The sequence below is a fragment of the Corythoichthys intestinalis genome, chromosome 7 (assembly GCF_030265065.1).
Source record: "Corythoichthys intestinalis isolate RoL2023-P3 chromosome 7, ASM3026506v1, whole genome shotgun sequence".
NCBI classification, from domain to species: Eukaryota; Metazoa; Chordata; class Actinopteri; order Syngnathiformes; family Syngnathidae; genus Corythoichthys; species Corythoichthys intestinalis.
Genome location: NC_080401.1, coordinates 52,062,520 through 52,077,616, shown reverse-complemented (window position 1 = coordinate 52,077,616; position 15,097 = coordinate 52,062,520). Strand labels below are relative to the sequence as shown.

Genomic DNA, 15,097 nt, shown 5'->3' with positions numbered 1-15,097 from the left:
GACAAAATTTTCATGAGATTTCTAGACTAAAACTAGACAAACACATTTTGAAATGTCTTTATATGACTAAGACTAAGTGTTTTCGTCAAAAAGATTAAGACAAAAATGAAAAGGGCTGCAAAAACTTAAGGGTAGACTAATAAACAAATGCCGTTTTCATGTCAAATTTGTTGGGTGGCATCTTATAGTCAGGTGCGCTATATTGTGCAAAAATTACAGTCATAGGTCTTACCGACCAAAAGACTAAGACGAAAATTAAAAGAGCTGTCAAAATTAGCACTGGTGCTGCTGCTGAGTGATCATCACACACGAAATGTAACTCATCGTGTTAGCATAGCATTCACGTTAGCATTAGCATTTAGCGCGGCGAGCGTCATCTTAAACTCTCAGGTAACTTTATTTATATTTATAGATAATTTACATTCAGCGCGTGGCTTCTAGGAGGTTTTAATTGAAAATAATGTGCGTTGTCCTTGTAGATGCTACAATATCTGTTCGTCTGTTTACGTTCATTCAAATGTGTTAGAAACCTTTATTTTTGGACTAAAACTAAAACACATTTTGAAATGACTAAATACGACTAAGACTAACAAGTATTTTGTCCAAAAGACAAAAATGAAAAGGGCTGCAAAAACATTAAGGTAAAGTAATTAACACATGCCTGAAAAGGTTTGCAATTGCCTGGAAATGCCACAAGATGTCGGCAAAGTTAAGAATGTTTTTGTCTGGCATTATTCTGTTTGGATTACATATTTCAGGCCGTTTTTAAAAGGTATGTTTGACATCTTGTTTTTATTTCCCCCCCGACACCATTGACAGCCAGCCGTGTACCTATCACGTTGTCACATTTACACAAACACAAGAAAACCTTGGCATGTAAAGATTGACTTGCACTCACACAAAGGCATCCCGCTGTTGCCTAGCGACCGGTCACCATCTCTACTCTCTCTATGGCCTTCGAAGGGTGCTTAGGAACAGCAAGGCCTGCATGTACTGTATCAACAAAACATAGCTTTCGTGTAGCGTCCTAAAAGTAAGTACTTTGGAGTTACCTCTCACTCACTGATTAATTTTGGTCATTTCCAACTCCAATTATAATAATAATTTAACCCCGCCCTCCACATTCGTGGACATGTGTTGTTTTCGTCAACGATGACTATAACGAAAATTTTCGTCAACAAACAATTTTTTCATGACGATGACGAGACAATAACGAGCTAAATATATGTTTTTGGAAGACTAAAACATAACGAGACGTATGCCAGTTTGCAAAAAAATGCATGTGAAAGCTATTTTTCTTTGATTTTTTTTTTTTTTTTTTTGATTGATTGAAGCAACTTTTTTGATTGAAGTAATGTTGATTTGTTTTTCAATTCAATTCAGTTTTATATGTATAGCCCTAAATCACAACAAGGTTGTCTCAAAGAACTTTGCAGAGGCAATATGATACACAATCAGAAACAGCAAATGAAGCAAACAAAGATGAATAAATAAAGTTCAAGTCCTGGGCACCCTCCATCCATAGACCCTCAGTGTCGGCAAGGGAAAAACTCCAAAAACTCCAGAGTCTTTGGGAGAAAATGAGAAACCTTGGGGAGTACCACAGTCAGGAGAGATCCACTCCAAGGACGGATAGACAGGAAGCACCAGGACTGCTAATGGGAATTAGCAGGCGAAGTTAAAGTCCGCAAAGATGCAGTGGAGTAAAGGAACAAGAAGAGGTCCATCAAGCCAGATGAGACGGGGGTAGTAACGAGGACGTCCATCCAGCCAGGGATGGGCCACATTTTGGCTAGGACATTTTTGTTTTTATTATTCAGTCAAAAAATAAGTTGCTTCAAAAAAATATATATAGATTTTAAAAAAGGAAAATCACTTCAATCAAAAAAAAAAAGAAAGTTTTTGAATACGAAAAAATATTTGAGATGGAAAAATTAGCGTTTTAATACTTAATTTTTCATTGAAAAAGTTTTCTTTGATTGGAGCAATCCTTTTTGTGTTTGGGCCATATTATGATAAGGACATTTGTGTCTAAATCGTTCAATTCCCCCCCAAAATTTGCTTAATTATTTATTTATTTATTTATTTTTCAAAAAAAGAAAAAACTTTTTTTTTTAATTAAATGCAAAGCAAATGGCCGTCTAAGGTGCTCGAAAAATAATTTTGACCCATTATAAAAATAGATATTTTTGTTCATTTCATTGATTTTTGTTGCAGTTTTATTGCTTTCAACTTTTATATATATATATATATAAAAATACAATTAAGTAGGGTTGTTCTGATCATGTTTTTTTGCTCCCGATCCGATCTCGATTGTTTTAGTTTGAGTATCTGCCGATCCCGATATTTCCCGATCCGATTTCTTTTTTTGCTCCTGATTCAATTCCAATCATTCCCGATAATTTTTCCCGATCATATACATTTTGGCAATGCATTAAGAAAAAAATGAATAAAACTCGGACGAATATATACATTCAACATACAGTACATAAGTACTGTATTTGTTTATCATGACAATAAATCCTCAAGATGGCATTTACATTATTAACATTCTCTCTGTGAGAGGGATCCACGGATAGAAAGACTTGTGACTTTGTATATTGTGACTAAATATTGCCATCTAGTGTATTTGTTGAGCTTTCAGTAAACGATACTGTAGCCATGCCCAAATGCATGATGGGAAGTGGAACCATGACTGCGTAGTGCTACCAATTCTCTGCGTTAGGAAATAACATAAGGTGTTAAGAAAAAGATCAATTGCTACCGTGCTTCCCCACATTGCTTTCCACGATATTTCTAATCGTAGGGAGAGGGATTGTAAGGCTTTAGCCAATTTAAAAAAGGCTTCAAAGGCTGCCAAAATTCTCTCTACTCATTTTACGCTGCCTTATATCTCTCTATATACAGTAGGTAAAACGGCGCCATTACAGATGGAGCGCGACAATGCGTGGGTGGGTTGTGCAGCGCATGCATTAATTGCGTTAAATATTTTAACGTGATATTTTTTTTTAAAAATTAATTGCCGCCGTTATCGGGATATATTTGATAACCCTACCTTAAGCCTGAACTAAAGACTCTGGATGAGTGTAAGATATTATGTTTGTAACGTTAAATACAATTAGAAAACGATTTAATTAAAAAATATACATTATATATATTGAAAAAAGGCATGGCCAATATTTTTTTGCCAATTCCGATACCTGGAAAATGACGCGATCGGACATCTCTACAATTAAGTGATAGTTATGAGGTAGATATCCGTGACTTTTTTACAGACACCAAATTTTTCATTGTGATGTAATTTGTTTAAAAGTTTAAAATATGCGAGTGAATAATTTTTTTAAAGTCGTTTTCTTTTCTTTTTTAACTCAATATTAGACATCAATTAATGATTCTAAGCTAAACATGACATTTTGAATAATAAACATAATTACTTACCTTCTTTTTATGGCTAGGTTGAAGCAAAAGCGGTTGCGCAACGTCCGTAAACGGGGGTTTTCAGGGTAAAAATAGTTGGGGGGCTTAATGTGTGATGAATCTGCTATGGCAGCATATAGACATATTGTTCTATCAAACATAACAGTTGTGTTGGCTTAAAATACTGCAGTTCGTTTTAAAGAGGAGTGCAAGAGCAGAAACTGCTACTTCAGTCTTGTCTGTGTTTTCCGCCATATACTTTTAAGTGTATGGCTCAAAATGTGTGACTCAAAAAACGGCCCCCTATGGTCCTGAAGGCAACATCCAACTACTGTAATTATAAATTTTCTATGTATCCTTGTGCCATGACAACCGATTCAGCCCCAGCCTACTGCCCATAGTTAGCTTGGATTGACTCTAGCACCCCCGTGACCCTCGTGAGGATAAGCTGCTTGGAAAATGAATGAATGTTGGTAAAACAAGAAATCGGCGGTGGGAGTCATATGAACACCAAAGTTAAAGGTAGTAAAAGTAATAAAGTAAATAATGTTGGGACCTCCCTGATTGATTTGACAGATTTCCCAGAAAAAGTCTCAAGGGAAATCACACGGAAAGAGCTCAAACCAACAATAAACGGCACACACGCCATGCTCAAGTCTGAGCTGCTTTTAATTACAGTACATGATGCCCCAAAAACCAGAGTCGGTCCCTTTTATTAACAGAGGGAGGGACTTGATCCATGAATCTGTTGACTGATTGATTGCAGCCCTATCATGAGCGTGAGGCCTTGACTGACCCAAAAATAATGAACAAAATACGGTGTATCACAAAAGTGAGTACACCCATCACATTTCTGTAGATATTTGAGTATATCTTTTCATGGGAACTTTCAAAACAAACTATTACAACGCGGCTTTAAATAAACAAATACGCGAAGCAGCAATAATTCAAATCTTTTTTCTAACCAATTACTCGAGTTAATCGATTAATCGTTGCAGCACTAAATTACACGCTAACCATCTCGAAGATTAAGCCTTGTGGCAAAAATTCCGAGTTAGCTTTAAATTAATTTATAGGAAAATTAATTACATGACATGCAATGACATTTTTCGCCACTGGAGGGGGCACTCAATCTTCGCTTATGTTTGAAATGTATTGTAAAAAAAAATCATGACGTTAACACAAAAGTGAATCAAATTTTTTAAAAATTACTCTGATCCGTTCTTTTAGTTTCTCAACTTTTTTTTCTTCTTCATAATAGATTGTGCCTAGTGGCTGCCCCGCCATGTCGTGACAGGTGGCGTCCACTCCTACGCGTTGCTAGTCACAGATGGTGAAATAAGAGCACACACACCAGCGGAGATTTGTCTGCTTGTTTTTATAAATTCAACACAAAATGAAAGCAATCAAAAGTCTGTCAGTCCAAACGATGTCACCGCAAAAACAGCAAAGACGGACAGCCGACATTTAGCTTAGCGGCGGAGAACGCAGCGGAGCCTCTAACGTCCAGTGACAAACACACACACACACATACATATATGAGTTTATCTTGGATGACTTCGGGCAAGGAAAGCACGTTACACCCCGGATTGGTCGCCAGTCAATCTCAGGGTTAATAGAAAATGAACAAGCGCTTTTGGACATTTAAGAGTCTTTACTTGAACATGAAATAACATTTGGCGAGAAAAGTAGTGTACACCCTGGACTGGTCGCCGGCTTCACAAGATTTCCAATGGGAAAAGCGAACTTTGAAGTGACGTTTGACGTTAGAGGTTCCTCTGTATATCGCATTACCTCATGGCGATCGGACACCGAGGATCACCCGGTGCCGTGACGTGGTTGCCCACCATGTTGCCCGAGATACGTCAGAGTTCAACGAGGTGCACACACATATACATTAATTGACGTAGTAGAGCCAGTAGACGACATTAAAGAAGGAAAATGAGAAGGGGAAGATGAAACGGGACCAGCGATCGATGGCGTTCACGTCCGTCAGGTCTGGGATTTTGATTTTCAGCTGCGACGATCGCCTCCTCAGGCGGCTCCGCCTCACATCCGGGCCACCTAGGGGACGGGCGGCCCGCCCGCTGCTCCGTCTGTACTGGACCCCCGAGGAGTTGTCCAGCGGGACGGGGGTGGAGTTGCGCGTGGCGTCGTACAGGCTGCTGCTGGTGCTGCTGCGGGTGGTGCTGGTGATGGCGTGGCCGCCCACCTCGTTGTGGATCTCAAGGGTGGTCAGCAGGATGTTCCCCTGAGAGTCGGCCTGAGGAAGACAAATAAACAAATTGGCTGGGTGTCTCCTAAATGAAAGGCCTCAGAAATTTGGACCGGGTCTGCTAACTTTTTAAAGATCATTGAAGTACTTTCTGTTGATTTTAGGGGCACTATCTGTGAATTTTCAACCAATTTCAGTTGAATCTGTGGCACCCTCTGTTTAATTTGGTGGGAGTGTCTATTAATTATAGGGCAGAGGTGTTAAACTGGTCCTCAATGGGCCGCAGTGGGTTCTGGATTTCATTCCAACCAAACGAGACCAATACATTTTGACCAATCGGGTTTTTTACAAGTGTAATCAGTTGACTGCAGTCAGGAGCTGCTTGTTTTAGCAGAAATCTCATTGGTTGAACTGTCTGCTAAATGTGTTGGAACAAAGACCAGGACCCCTTTATGGAATCCATTTGACATCCCTGTTATAGGGCAAACCCCATTCATTTTGGGCCATTTCCAGTTGACTCTTCAACACTTCAATTTGGGGGTATTTCTGTTCATCTTAGGGTAACTTCCAGACAACTGCATCAGTCACTATGATCCAAGTCACAAGTAATTCCCGAATCTTACCAGTTATGGGCTTATCAAGTCGAGTCACAAAGTTTACGTCGAGTCAGTTCGAGTCACGAGGTTATGCTGAGTCGAGTCGAGTCCAGTCACGAGGTTATGCAGAGTTGAGTCCAGTCACAAAGTTATGTCGAGTCACGTCGGATCAAGTCACGAGATTACGTCAAGTTGAGTCCAGTCGAGTCACGAGGTTATTTGGAGTCCAGTTGAGTCACGAGGTTATGTGGAGTCCAGTCGAGTCACGATGTTATATCGAGTCCAGTCGATTCACAAGGTTATGCCGAGTCGAGTCCAGTCACGAAGTTATGTTGAGACGCGTTGAATCGAGTCACAATGTTATGTCGAGTCCAGTCAAGTCAGGAGGTCGTGCCGAGTCTAGTCAGGAGGTCGTGTCGAGTCGAGTCAGGAGGTCGTGTCGAGTCGAGTCAGGAGGTCGTGTCGAGTCGAGTCAGCAGGATGTGCCACGGCAAGTCAGGAGGATGTGCCGAGGCGAGTCAGGAGGATGTGCCGAGTCGGGTCGAGTCATGAGGTCATGCCTAGTCGAGTCAGGACGTCATGCCTAGTCGAGTGGAGGTCATGTCGAGTCGAGTCAGGAGGTCATGTCTAGTCGAGTCACAGGGTTATGCCGAGTTGAGTCACAGGGTTATGCCGAGTCGAATCACTGGGTTATGTCACAAGGTTATGTCGAGTCACGAGGTTATGTCCAGTCGAGTCCAGTCGAGTCACGAGGTTATGCCGAGTCCAGTCGAGTCACGAGGTTATGCCAAGTTGAGTCCAGTCACGAAGTTATGTCGAGTCGTATCGAATCGCGTCACGAGGTTGTGTCGAGTCCAGTCGAGTCACGAGGTTATGCCGAGTCGGGTCCAGCCCAGTCACGAGGTTATGCCGAGTCGAGTCGAGTCACGAGGTTATGACGAGTCCAGTCATGAGGTTATGTCGAGTCCAGTCGAGTCACGAGGTTATGCTGAGTCGAGTCGAGTCCAGTCACGAGGTTATGCAGAGTTGAGTCCAGTCACAAAGTTATGTCGAGTCACGTCGGATCAAGTCACGAGATTACGTCAAGTTGAGTCCAGTCGAGTCACGAGGTTATTTGGAGTCCAGATGAGTCACGAGGTTATGTGGAGTCCAGTCGAGTCACGATGTTATATCGAGTCCAGTCGATTCACAAGGTTATGCCGAGTCGAGTCCAGTCACGAAGTTATGTTGAGACGCGTTGAATCGAGTCACAATGTTATGTCGAGTCCAGTCAAGTCAGGAGGTCGTGCCGAGTCGAGTCAGGAGGTCGTGTCGAGTCGAGTCAGGAGGATGTGCCGAGTCGAGTCGAGTCATGAGGTCATGCCTAGTCGAGTCAGGAGGTCATGTCTAGTCGAGTCACAGGGTTATGCCGAGTCGTATCACTGGGTTATGTCACAAGGTTATGTCGAGTCACGAGGTTATGTCCAGTCGAGTCCAGTCGAGTCACGAGGTTATGCCGAGTCCAGTCGAGTCACGAGGTTATGCCAAGTTGAGTCCAGTCACGAAGTTATGTCGAGTCGTATTGAATCGAGTCACGAGGTTGTGTCGAGTCCAGTCGATTCACAAGGTTATGCCGAGTCGAGTCCAGTCCAGTCACGAGGTTATGCCGAGTCGAGTCGAGTCACGAGGTTATGAGGAGTCCAGTCGAGTCACAAGGTTATGCCGAGTCCAGTCAAGTCACGAGGTTATGCCGAGTTGAGTCCAGTCACGAAGTTATGTCGCGTCACACCGAATCGAGTCACGAGGTTATGTCGAGTCCAGTCGAGTCACGAGGTTATGCCGAGTCGAGTCCAGTCACGATGTTATGTCGAGTCCAGTCGAGTCACGAGGTTATATCGAGTCCAGTCGAGTCACCGAGTTATGTCGATTCGCGTCCAGTTGAGTCACGAGGTTGTGTCGAGTCGAGTCGAATCGAGTCACGAGGTTCTGTCGAGTCGGGTCACGAGTTTATGCCGAGTCGAGCCGAGTCACAAGGTTGTCAAGGCCTATACCATTGTTCCCCAGCCCACCCACAAAGCACTCAGGTTTCTCTTTGCGGGAAACTTTATTGTCAATGTAAGTCAATGTAAAAAAAAAATCCTATGCGGTATAGTCTGGAATAAATTCGGACCGGATATTTGGAACAATCAATCTAGTGTAGGGATGTCCCGGTTGCATTTTTTTTTTTTTTTTTTTTTTGCATTTGTGTCCGAGTCACCTGATTTTAAGAATCTGCCGATACAGAATCCCGATCTGATACTGATTTTTTTTTTTTTTTTTTAACAAAAGTTCCAAACAGTACTGTCCTGTTTACAGTACTTCCTCTTCCACTTTTTCCGGGAGTGTTGCGAAGTATTAAACGTATATATTTTTGTTTCTTTTGGCAATGCCATTGTATTTATGGATCATTTCAACCCGTAAAAAATTTTACAAAATGTTTTTAAATTAAAGACCTGATCCTTTTCACCCGATTCCGATCTTCTGAAAAATGGCCTAATTGGCCCGATTTCCGATCACGTGATCGGATCAGGGACATCCCTAATCTAGTGTGCCAGTTTAAAGTAAGATTGGGTTGAACTGGTCCCGATTTATCCAAATTAAAGGTAATTTGACTCAGAGCCCGATTAATTTTCAATAGGATTTTTAAAAATTGGTCAAATTTGGGGGAGTTGCGTCACAGGGCAATGCGTAATTCTTTGAAAAGAAAAATAGTTCTCATTTGTATCCAGCTAGGACACGTCTTTTGATCCCTTATTCTCGTGGATACACGGCGTGGCCTATGTTTTGGCGAGGAAAATGACTTCTTCGTAAGCAGGCCCATAATAACTAGAGGTGTAAAGGTACACATAAATCTCGGTTCGGTACGTACCTCTGTTTTGAGGTCACGGTTCGGTTCATTTTCGGTACGGTAAGAAAACAAAATGCAAAATATAAATGTGCTAGTTGTTTATTACACACCTTTCAACAATAGGAACATTAGCCTATACAAAGCTAGAATTCTGCTCAAAAAGTAGCGGGTATTTAAAGATAATCCAACAATAATTTGCCTGTCAGACCCCGCGTATTGGTCAGCTTTCTTTCTGAAAGGAAGAAGAAAAAAGTCCTGTGCTAAAGAGAAAAGCAATCCTAATGGCAAATATTTTAACATGTATTTTACAAAGGAAATGCCTCAATGAATCTTTTTTTTTTCTTATGATCGGTTTTCAAAAGCTTTATTAGTGGATTTTCTCAAGTTAAAGCGCCACACAGAAATTAATAAATTTAGTTGTGTAAGCAGGATCTGTGTATTATTCTTATTATTTAATTACAGGTGGTTTAGCTCATTTCAATTTATTTTATTTAAATGGGCTATTATTTATTTTATTATGTGTTTATATTTTACAAATGTGATGTAGTATTCATTTATATTGTATATTTTATGTTGTATAACTTTAGCTCCTACTTGTTTTGTTGTGGTAGGAGGGTTTTGTATTGAACACGGGGCTGTGTTGGTTATTATTATAGCAGAGAAGTCAGCAGTAAATCAACAAAGACAAGTCAACTGTGCCCCGATCTACCACTCAAGAGATCTGATGGACTCAAAAAGTGGGTTACGATTGCATATTAGTTTGAAAATCGACCGGATCCACAGTATTTTTACACGAGTGACTTCCGGTCTGCCCGATCCTAGCTAGCGGTAGTAGTAGGCTACGTTCATACTACAGGTCTTAATGCACAAATCCGATTTTTCGTGTTTTTCCGACTCGAGTGAGGCATTAACTTGACGGTCTGAACGTGACAAGTCGCATAGAACTGGACCATTTCAAATCCGATCTGGGTCACTTTCGTATGTGGTTCAAATCCGATCTGGGCCACATTTTTCCAGACTGTCGCGGCGGTCTGTACTGTCCAGTCTCTCAAATCGGAATTCATGCAGCAATTACGTCATCAAAATGCGAGAGACGCTACCGTAGCGATGTAGCAGCTGTGCGTTATTAGCGCTTAGCTTGCCTTGAACACGGCTTTTTAGGAAGGGTCGGACTTGACAACAGTCATAAAAAAATAAAAATGGGTTGAGGATAAGCCTGAGAATGATCAGGTTTCTGTCTGCTCCATATAAGCAATATTTCAACATTGCTTACACGGCCGAGCGTCGGGGCAAACTGCCCGTATGTGTGTGTGACATGCACGGACAGTGCGTGCATGCTATTTATCCATATACTTTGAATATAATCTTAAACTGGGATTATTTATGTCTGTCATTTGTGTCCTCTTTTTAAAAAGCAAAATATGATATCCCTGGAATGACAGATGACAGCCAGCATGTGTGGTCATTTGTTTTGATGCTTCTGCGCATGCGGGTCGTCTTGCTCAGCGCGTGTCGGACTGCAAATTAGTGCGAATGCGTAATACTTGAATGGTCTCAATGGACAAAGGCAGTCTGAACCGGCACGCCAAAAAAACCCAGATATGACAAAAAATCGGATTTGTGCATTACGACCTGTAGTATTAACGCAGGAGGGTCGCGTCTCGCGTCAAATAATAAACTCTGCCGTTCTTTTCGTGTGCATCGTGTTGAGCCGCTTCTGGGACGCATCTAACACGCGGCCGCACTGCGACCGGCGTGCATTAGCTGATTGACTTTAACGCCCGCGTTTCACTGGGTTCTCGCGGCGGCCACGTTTTCACGCCGTTGATGTTTCTGGGTTATACCGTCCAACCGTGTTCGTCCTCATTATTGTAGAGAAGACGGAGTAAATATAATCTACACAAAGAAACTGTAACCCGATCGACTCACAGCCTCGAAAAGTAAGGGTTACATTACGTCACAAACTCATTCGATACGCCTCCGTTCCGAACCGAGCACCACGTACCGAAACGTTTCAATACAAATACAGTGATACCTCAGCTCACGAACATAATTGGTTCCCAGAAAGTGTGTGTAAGGCGAAAAGTTCGTCTTCCGAACATTTATTTCCCATAAGAAACCATCAAAATGAGAATAATCCGTTCCCAGGTCCCCATAAAACATAATTTTCTACTAAATAAGCCTTAAAACTACACAAAAATATACCTTATTTTATGTATAATAAATGTGCTATTGTATTATAATTAAAGAAATAAACTGTACTGTAGAATAAAGTCGTTTTATTTACCTTTGTGATGGTAGTTGATGGCTTGATGGAATGGAGTGGGAGGAGGAGGGAGGGAGGGAGTTACTGTTTGGAAGGAGAGTGTTACCGGCAAAGTGCGCAGTTAGCGTAGACTCCAGCGCTGTGTCCCACACATGCTTTTGGTTGTTAATAAAAGTGTCCACAAAAAGCCATCCGACGCCTCTGGGTGTTTGTATGCACGCCGCCACCTTTCTGGAGAGGAAATCGGGCGAACCGAAGACAAGCGACGACAACGAGCCAACGTGACTCGCCGGTCCACTTCTCACTGCGGTGGGAAGCTGAAAGCACCGCCAATTACCAGTCGAGGGCGAATTGGTAACACGAGTCACCTTCCATAATGACTGTAGGTAAATCTTTTTCGGTCCCATAATAGCAAAAGTACACTCAATATGGTCCAAAATGTCTATCAAACACAAACCACGTCTGCACTCAACGAAAGGGAGGGGACGAACTGGGACGCCGTGGGCGTGCGTCAGCTTCTCGTGGCGCTGTTCGACCGCGTGGTTTCGTTCGTCCGCCGAAATCGAGTTCGTCAGCAGAGACTATATGCTCGCAAATTTAATGTTCTTGCGGCGAAAAGTTCGTGAGCTTAAGCGTTCGTGAGCTGAGGTATCACTGTACATGTATTGTTACACCCTTAATGATAACGTATATCAACGATATAGAGTTTCTCTACGTCTGATTCCATGTAAAGCACATTTTTACACAAATTACTCAGGGAGTGTTTGGCAAAGGTCATTGCACCTTGGGCCGGTCGAAAGCGGCCCGGTCGTTGTTTGCCTTCTGCGCCCGCTCGGCCAGCTTCTTCTGCATGCGCGGGCCCCGCCCGAAGAAGATGTAGTTGACGAAGGCGTACTCCAGCAAGGCCAGGAAGACAAAGACGAAGCAACCCATCAGGTACATGTCGATGGCCTTCACGTACGGGATCTTGGGCAACGTCTCCCTCAGGTGCGTGTTGATGGTGGTCATAGTCAGCACAGTGGTGATGCCTGCCAACATGAAAGAACCCTGATAGGTTGCTTTTAATGTTACTTGTGAGTTCACTAGAGTATGGAGTCGTCTAAAAATACGTGAATGTAACATTTAAGAGATGTGGGTATTTTTTTTTTGGGCATCTCCTGGCGACTGTATTTCTGCGTCTTGAGCTCTGTTGCGTAAGTAGGCCCAAAATGTAGCGCTTGAACAGTGTGTGCGGGGGAGGGAGTGGAGAGCAGTGTGGGTACATGCCATCGATTCCTGCTTGAGAGCCAAGAACAAGAACTATTTGCGAGATTGACACAGATTAAAGCAACAATACTGAATTCTCGACTATGATAGAACAAATAAGTGATTTGGACTGGTATGTATTATGAATAAAAGCATCTCTCTCCACCACTTGACTTCTACTTTATAGGTCAGAAATGTTAGTGGAGCAATTGGGACACCTCAGTCATGCTGTGATTACGTTATAAAGAAGAATAGTAATGTTCATTTGTCTACCTAAAGCGACTCTGGCGGCCGAGGCGTCGTAGTTGATCCAGAAGGAGACCCAGGACAGGATGGTGATCAGGATGGAGGGCATATACGTCTGCAGGATGAAGTAGCCGATGTTCCTCTTCAGCTTGAAGCTTAGAGACAGTCGAGGGTAGGCACCTGCACCGTGCACACACACACAAATGAAAAAAAAAAAAAAAAAAATTCTTAGTGCCTACCCAACTTCAAAGAACGTCCCAGCTGACATGCTCTTCTTACACTCTAATGGTAGAAAAAAAAAATTGGCGTGAAGGTGTGTATTCCTTTTTCAGTGCATATGACAGTAAAAAAACGTCCAATTAATTTGAACAGGGAAAGCCTGGAAGCTTCCCAGTTAAAATTGATTAGATTGTCGTTGGCAGCTAGAAAAATAGAGTTAACTTACTCAGTAGCTCAATTTGTGAATGATTACTGCCCGCTGTCACATTCGACATCATTGGCTGCCATTGACAATGATAGATGTGAAATTCATTTTGATGAAAATGGAGTTAGCCCTCTGTTGCTATCAGTGGCTCCATTCGTGAATGATCACGATCAGCCCCACCAAACAAAATGGATTGGACGTCTATCACTGTCAACAGGACATAGGCGAGCTAGGCAGTTGCTTTGGTTGCCATCTAGTGGCGGGGTCACTGATCAATTAGGGGAAAAAATACTGTACCCTGAAAAAAAAAAATCCTTAATTTAATCCGCGGCGGATGGGATTGATGAAGTCTGCCCTGGGTATGTCAAGGCTTTGGATGTTGCAGGGCTGTCTTGGCTGACGTGCCTGTTCAAAATTGTGTGGTCATCAGGGGCAGTGCCTTTGGAATGGCAAACCAGGGTGGTGGTCCCTATCTTTAAGAAAGGCGACCACAGGTGTGTTCCAACTATTGGTGGATCACACTCCTCAGCCTCCCTGGGAAAGTCTACGCCAGGGCACTGGAAAGGAGGGTCCGGTCGATAGTTGGAACTCAGATTGAGGAGGAACAATGTGGTTTTCATCTTGGCCATGGAACCTCGGACCAGCTCTTTACCCTCATGAGGCTGCTTGAGGGGGCAAGGGAGTTTATCAATTCAGGACACGTGGATTTGGAGAAGGCTTACGACCGTGTCCCCAGGGGCACCCTGTGGAGGGTACTCCGGGAGTGTGGGGTGGATGGCCCTTTGTTAGGGGCCGTCCAGTCCTTCTACCAAAGGAGTATAAGTCTGGTCCATGTGGCCGGCAACAAGCCGAACCTGTTCCCAGTGAGGGTTGGACTCTACCAGTGCTGCCCTTTGTCAACGGTTCTGTTCGTGGCTTTCATGGACAGAATTTTTAGGCGTAGCCGGGTGGTGGAGGGGGTCGAGGTCGGTGGTGGGAGGATCTCATCTCTGCTTTTTGCAGATGATGTGGTCCTTCTGGCTCCATCGCACAGTGACCTCCAACTTTCGCTGGGACAGTTCACAGTTGAATGTGAAGCGACTGGAATAAGAATCAGCACCTCTAAGTATGAGGGAATGGTTCTCAGTCCGAAAAGGGTGGATTGCTTGCTCCAGGTCATGGGTGAATTCCTTCCCCAGGTGGAGGACTGTAACTATCTTGGGATCTTGTTCACGAGTGAGGGTAGGTTGGAGCGTGAGATCAACAGGCGGATCGGGGCAGCGTCCGGAGTGTTGCGGGCGCTTAACCAGTCTGTCGTGGTGAACTGAGCCGGAAGGCGAAGCTCTTGATTTAACGGTCAATCTACGTTCCTACCCTCACCTATGGCCATGAACTTTGGGTAATGACCGAAAGAGCAAGATCGCGGATACAAGCGGCTGAAATGAGTTTCTTTCGCAGAGTGGCCGGGTTCAGCCTTAGAGATAAGGTGAGAAGCTCGGTCATCCGGGAATGACTCAGAGTAGAGCCACTGCTCCTCCATGTCGAGAGGAGCCAGTTGAGGTGGTTTGGGCATCTGGTTAGGATGTCTGCTGGACGCTTTCAGGCATGTCCAACTGAGAGGAGACCCCGGGTCCGACCCAGGACACGCTGGAGAGATTATATCTCTCGGCTGGCCTGGGAACGCTTCGGGATTCTCCCAAACGAGCTGGTGGAAGTGGCTGGGTAGAGGGCGGTCTGGGCCTCTTTGCAGAGGCTGCTGCCCCCGTGACCCAGATTCGGATAAGTGGGAGACAACAATGACGACGACGACGACCCTGAGAAAATGTTCTCACAAAACGCTTCC

At 43.5% G+C, this 15,097-nt stretch overlaps 2 protein-coding genes across 3 annotated transcripts in view; one reads left to right on the top strand and one right to left on the bottom strand.

The window, feature by feature from the left end:
• Positions 1–3,031: 3,031 nt before the first annotated feature.
• The window catches only part of gabrb3 (gamma-aminobutyric acid type A receptor subunit beta3), a 91,781-nt gene continuing 79,715 nt past the window's right edge, over positions 3,032–15,097 (bottom strand). For both annotated transcript variants that reach the window (XM_057840245.1, XM_057840246.1), the window contains 3 exons: positions 12,879–13,031; positions 12,144–12,388; positions 3,032–5,680 (listed from right to left, as the gene is read on the bottom strand). In XM_057840245.1, the coding sequence (XP_057696228.1) occupies positions 5,315–5,680; positions 12,144–12,388; positions 12,879–13,031 (764 nt within the window). In that variant the 3' untranslated portion in view covers positions 3,032–5,314. The remainder of the gene's footprint in view (positions 5,681–12,143; positions 12,389–12,878; positions 13,032–15,097) is intronic.
• LOC130918506 (uncharacterized) lies at positions 6,308–8,498 on the top strand. Its single transcript, XM_057840249.1, has 2 exons — positions 6,308–6,684; positions 6,754–8,498. Exon 2 carries the CDS (start codon positions 6,808–6,810, stop codon positions 7,900–7,902), a length of 1,095 nt encoding a protein of 364 aa, XP_057696232.1. The 5' UTR covers positions 6,308–6,684; positions 6,754–6,807; the 3' UTR covers positions 7,903–8,498.